The sequence below is a fragment of the Aplysia californica genome, unplaced genomic scaffold (assembly GCF_000002075.1).
Source record: "Aplysia californica isolate F4 #8 unplaced genomic scaffold, AplCal3.0 scaffold00570, whole genome shotgun sequence".
In the NCBI taxonomy this organism is placed as follows: Eukaryota; Metazoa; Mollusca; class Gastropoda; order Aplysiida; family Aplysiidae; genus Aplysia; species Aplysia californica.
The window spans coordinates 143,710-149,903 of NW_004797840.1; the positions used below are offsets into that span (position 1 = coordinate 143,710).

At 38.8% G+C, this 6,194-nt stretch overlaps 2 protein-coding genes across 2 annotated transcripts in view; one reads left to right on the top strand and one right to left on the bottom strand.

The window, feature by feature from the left end:
- Positions 1-1,939, bottom strand: part of LOC118478447 — a 53,435-nt gene extending 51,496 nt beyond the window's left edge. The window contains exon 1 of the mRNA XM_035972056.1: positions 1,797-1,939. Coding sequence (XP_035827949.1) covers positions 1,797-1,939 — 143 coding nt within the window. The remainder of the gene's footprint in view (positions 1-1,796) is intronic.
- A 164-nt stretch (positions 1,940-2,103) lies between these two features.
- The window catches only part of LOC106012930 (chitotriosidase-1-like), a 14,084-nt gene continuing 9,993 nt past the window's right edge, over positions 2,104-6,194 (top strand). Inside the window, exons 1-2 of the mRNA XM_013087287.1 lie at positions 2,104-2,176; positions 5,512-5,688. Of these exons, the coding sequence (XP_012942741.1) occupies positions 2,104-2,176; positions 5,512-5,688 (250 nt within the window). The remainder of the gene's footprint in view (positions 2,177-5,511; positions 5,689-6,194) is intronic.

Genomic DNA, 6,194 nt, shown 5'->3' on the forward strand with positions numbered 1-6,194 from the left:
TCTCGTTCAAGCATAGTAGAATTGTAAATGGGCCGACTCATGTCAAGCTCATAACTGTGCCTGATCTACAACAGGGAACTGCTGCTTTTTCTTTCCTGATCCTTACTATTGTCATTTTCCTCTACTTCTTTTGTATGTTTGTCACTCCCTTGTGTCTTATTTTGGGGTGCCTTGATAGTCGAAGCAGACATTGTGCTGTTGAAGGTAGAGAGGTGAGCAGTCTAAGTCTGATTCCCTGTAAAGACTTCTCAGTTGACACCCACCCCTTGGCGCTCATATGACCTTATGCAGTTGTGAGCGCCGTAAAATCCTCTACTATAAAAAAGAGACAAAATAAAAAAAAATTTAAAAAGAAAAAAATCGTCTTGTTATATTCCTCTTTTTGTGTGTCAAGTCTGGAGCAGACATTGACGATCATGGTGCCCCATTCCTTCCCCTTGTATATATTATGTCTTCCTGGTCATTTCGGTTTTTCTCTTTGTGGTATTCCTTCCAAAGTTGTTTAGGCCATCTATGTGAGTTCTTTCCCTCTGTCTTTCCACACAGCAGCAGCTTCTCTAATCCATTTGATCTATCAATGAGGTCAAAGATCTCAAATTTGTTCTATCATACTTACTTACTTTATCCATCCTCTTGTACCTCTAGACTCTAGGGTGTAGAAGGGAGAAAGGGATTTTTGTCTCTTGCAAGTTTGTTGGCGGTCTAAGTGGAATGTTGTATGTTTTCGGGGTATCCTTCACGCCCTTGAGCCAGGTATTTCTTGGCCTTCTTCTTGCCCTGTACCCTGATATGTTTCTGTTGTAGACTTTACTGGCTTATACTATACGGTGTCCCAAAAGTCGCGAAACCATCTTGAAAACCCTTCTTCATACAAGTCCCTTAACATCCCTTTGACGAAGTAAGGGATGGAATAACTACACGTACTATAACTAACGTATTTTTATACAAGTATTATACACGTACTATACCAAAAGGTCTCCCATGAAACTTTCAGGTGTGGTAGAGGAAGCTTTCTTGAGAGAGTCTATGCTCGTACTGCTGCTCAAAGAGCTAAATATGAGCAATGATTTGTTTATTATAGACCAATATCAACTAGCAACCAAACTGTTGTTGGCGCAAACCAGGATGGTGCGCGACTTTTGGGAGACATCTGTAGCATGTTGTTGAGTAGATGTAACGCCTATTTTGAACACTGTACGGCTGTCTAAAAGGAAGAACCTCCGATTTGAACATACATTTCCACTAGGACCGGACCAATTGGATGGAGAATCTGAAGATTCCCCCAAAACAAGTACCAAAAAGCCAGGGTTGAGATTCGAACCAGGGCCATCGGTCCGATACTCCAGCATGATGGAGCGCCATCTTGATTAAACGACAAATGAGGGAGAATTCCTAAACGAGACACAAAAGGACAAGGAAGAAAGAAATGAAAAAATCAATCAAGAGAAAAAAGAAGTAATGAAAAAAGGGCGGAAACGCCATTGCATGTAAACGCTCTGATTACGTGATGGAGTTTCACACAAGACAACAACAGACGGAAAGCGAAAGAAAAAAAAAAGAAGAAAAAAAAGAAAAGGCTTAAAAAGACACAGAAAGGAGAACAAAAGAAAAGTAACTGTGAGCGCAGCAACGACCCTCTGCCTAGTTGTCTGTCTTGTGTGTGTCAGGACTTGACCAAACAAACCAGGCAGGTGGCCGGCCAGCGCGGGGCCGAAGACAAATGTTGGCAAGCCGGGAGGAAGTCCTGCATTGCCCAGGCCGAGTGGAAAGGTCAGTGAACAGGTATAAAGGCTCACCAGGTCAGCAAAGAGAGGCAGAATCTCCCAGCGCCAGAACATTGAGCTTGCTCCGTGGTTTGAGAAGCAGCAGACAGCAGCAGACAGCAGACGTCGCTGATACTCAGAGGACGTGGATTGTCATCGTCGTCGTCGTCAGCCATATTGCATCTCCGCAGCGAATGACGCAATATTTTTGTTCTTGACTCTCATTGGACGAATTTAGCCGTCAGCCCTGAGAATTTCTTCGAAAATCGCCTTCGTTGGAGCGAGGGTTTTGTGAAAGTGTGTTTCACGATAATTATAATCGTCTGGAACAATTATTGAAATGTTAGGCAGGTGTAGTTTCCTCAGCCTGGCTGTTCTGGCAACCATCTCTTTGGTGGTTCCCATCTCACACGGTAAGTACAGACACTCGAAAATGCGCTATGGAAAATGCTTTAACATTGGGAGAACGTAATATTATATCTGCCTCTCGTGTTTTGGCATTTGTCTTCGTCAATTAATGTTTTAAGTTGAAAGATAAAGAACAAATTGACAGAACCATTAAGAAAGCCAGCAAGATCTCTTGATATGACTTTACTAGAATTGATGAAATGTATAACACCACAAGTATAAAAAAAAGATAAAAAGTATTATAAACGGCCCATCACACCCCCTTTCCACACAAATTGTAAGATCCTGCGGGGGCAGATGTGTACCTCCAAAAACAAAGAAAGAAAGATATAAACGTTTTTTACCATCTAGCATAAGGCTATTGTCAGAATAAGCATAATGTGTATTGCTCTTTAGAGTATGTATCTATATACCTCCGGAGGTCTTGGAATCAAATCCCTGCATGTGGTTGAATGATGCATCTGATGTGATATGTACATTTTGTAAGCTTTACTTCACTTTTCATGTTGAATTTTAATGAGAATAATATATAATTTAGATTTTTTATGTATATCTGCACGTGTTGCTACGGTCCTGTACAGCCGAGAAAAATTTCCCTCTGGGATAATAAAGCATTATCTTATCTTATCGACACAAGTAAGATGATCAAAATGTAGGAGGTGGCCTGTTTCGACTCTGCCTGTCAGGGCCGACCTGGGCTGAGAGGGATACAACGGACAGAGGTATTACAAATTCTCCCCACAGGAGAATTGAACTCATGTTGTCTGCGCGCTACCTCGAAACGCTTAACCAAATTTGTACTTCAAACTTCTTATGAACAAAAGGAAAATTAGGTCAACGGTCACAGCGCCACGGCTCTGCTGTATTTTGTTCATAATATCTATCTCAAACTTCTTTATTTTCGAATGGTCTATATATTTCATATTATACATAATATATGATATATCATTCTGTCGTTTGGAATGGTACTTCAATAGAATTTATTCTCCTCTCTACCCAAATGAGAATGGGTACACAGCTATAGAAGTGAAAGACCTCGATAGTTTGTTGATAGCGTTTACGCACGTAATCAGGTTCTTGCATCGTACTCTTTCCGGGAAGCCGCGCATCTGTCTAAGTGTTCAAAGCTGTGTTGGAGTAATGATATAGACTGTAAGACGAAAAGAACTCACTGTTGAGCCGTAATGTGCGCTAAAATTAATGTTTTAAATCATTATTAATCCTTATTCACAATCATAATCAACAACGAGTAATATATACTACATGTAAAGATGATATTTATGATGAATTTGCTGACTTTGCATTTTCTACTATGACCCATTTTTGTGGTATACGATACCCAAAGAGAGGTTCATAGGTGCACTTGTATTGTCTGCACCATATAATTCTGTACAGTCTTCCTGTCTTCTATATTTATATTTTGCCAAAGCGCTGCCTATATTGTACTGCTTGGGTACAAAATACAGTAAATAGTATAGGCTTAGTTCAAGAGAAAACAACACAAATTTTGAAGGGACAAAAAACAGTTTTCTGTCTCTGATTACATGTTTGAAAATGATTTCTTTTTTTGCACCACCATCGATAAGAACTAGATAATTTAGGAGGCGGGTTGCTTCAACATTGCCAGTTAGGGTCAACACAGAGTGAGTTTGAGTTTGATATGGCATTTTCGCTTAATGACTCAATACGATAATTATCTTCCCTACTTGGAAAAGGAGTTCTAGCGTTTTGTAAGCAAGGCACAGAATCCAACAGTTCCACTACACCTTGAAGGATCACATTATAGAGGCAGAAGGTAGTCCCTGAAATTATTTGCTTTTCAGAACGTGTACGAATAAACACTTTATAATTTCCGAAATTCTCCCACATAAACATAATATCTGTGGCGTGCAAAGAAAGCTGTGTTTCTCCTCAACAAGCAATAGAGCTAGGCTAGTGTCTGTGCCGCATTTACCTACGCTTTTCGTCCTGTTGCCAAACTATGATTTAAGTGGCTTCTCGGACAATGCCTTTCAGTACACGCTAGCTGCAATGAAATTATGCAAACTTCAGCATACTTCCTTGCAATTTTACATTTAGAAATCTATCACACTGATCTCTCCTTCTTTTCTTTCTTTTTTGTTTTGGTATGTTACTCTCTAGTAACATTTCTATCTTCGGCACTAATATAACCTATACTTTACAAGTACCGTACAATTCTTCTGAAATTAAAAATTTCTTCCAAGTTCTGTCAACTAAGTTACAGTCAAGCGAATCATAATTTTTATCTTAAGACAGGCTACGGCATTCAAGAATACATACTAAGATACATTACATCTAAAAGCCTGTATACATAATTGAATTGAGAATCAGTGGTAGTCATAAAGCGTGTTTTTGCTGTAAATTTATGCTGGTTTCATGTAATGTGATATTCACGATATCTTGATTTACTATCATTTCTGAAATTACATGCCCCCCTTCTAATATACACTCACACAACAACGACTATAATGGACTAAATTCATCAGTATTCAATAAGAACATGGTTTCAAATCTGAGTATAAGATGTGATGAGATAAGATAGGATGAGGTGAGATGAGAAAATATACTTAATTGCTCCTCCATAAGGATAAAAAAACTCTAATATTTCCACAAATACAGGCCTAGCTTTGAATAGCAATATCTACACAACTGTGCAGTGGAATCTGTTGAAATTTTGCTTAGTGTTTGTTTATTCTATTGACCTGAAGATTTTGTACCCTTGAATATATACTATGGCTTAGTTTTCAGCATTGTATCTTTCTGTCCATATATAACTAAGGAAGGTGAAACATTTGTGATTTGTGACCGCCGATACTGAAAGTTACAGTAATCTCATAATTGAGTTGAGTGTACTAGAGATTATTCACCGTTGGCGTCTTTGATACTAACACATTTTTCTATTCAATAAAATTCACTTGTTAACACGTTTCTATGTTGCTCAACTTTTTCGCGTTGCTTTAACCTAAATAATTCAAAAGTTAAAAGTCACTTGACACTTCATTTTTGTACAGCGTAAATACGATACGGTATTTCTTAAAAAGGCTTTACATTTTATATAAGTTTGGAAGTCCTGTCGATAAGGTCAGTAAGATTTTATTCAGATTTATCAAGCCCTTAAAAACCATCCATTTTCAAAGTTTGGCACGTAGACGACCTACATGTATTTGGACAGAATGTGAGCTGAAACTACTCAGCAACCAAAAAAAAAAAAAGAGGTCAAGCACCTAGAGGTTTCTAAGAGGTAACAGAATGATGTCATTATTATACCAGTCATTTTAAAAATCACCACTGAGTCCCTCGTTTCTATGACTATGCACAGGCAAAAAGATCTTCTGCTACTACAGCAGCTTTGCGCAGACGCGTCAGGGGTTGGGCAACTTCCTGCCAGAAGACATTGACCCCCATCTATGTACGCACATCATCTACGCCTTTGTGGACATCACAGCTGACGGGCGTGACCTTCGACCTTTCAACCGAAATGATCAAGGAGCCAAAGGTTGGTGTTTTTCATGAATATTATCTATCTATCTATCTATCTATCTATCTATCTATCTATCTATCTATCTGTCTATCTGTCTACCTATCTATCTGTCTACCTATCTATCTATCTATCTATCTATCTATCTATCTATCTATCTGTCTACCTATCTATCTATCAATCTATCTATCTATCAATCTATATATCCATCTATCTATCTGTCTATTTCCGCCCCCACCCCTTGTTTTATGCATTTAATCGTTTAACCTTTCTCATTGACCATTGATTTTTTCCCCTTGTCTTTCTTCCTCAACATCGTGCCCATCCAATCTTACCAGCTTCCCCCTCCTTCTTGGTCTCTCTCCCCATCCCAGTTTTTGTACACCCCCTCCCCACCCCCACCCCAAATTTGTCACACCTCTTATTGCTGATCAACTAGCTTATCTTCCTTATTGATTGTTGATGATAGGCTATTACTCTAGCAGAAAAAAAAAAGAATTGGAGTTCTATCCTTTATTCTGTTT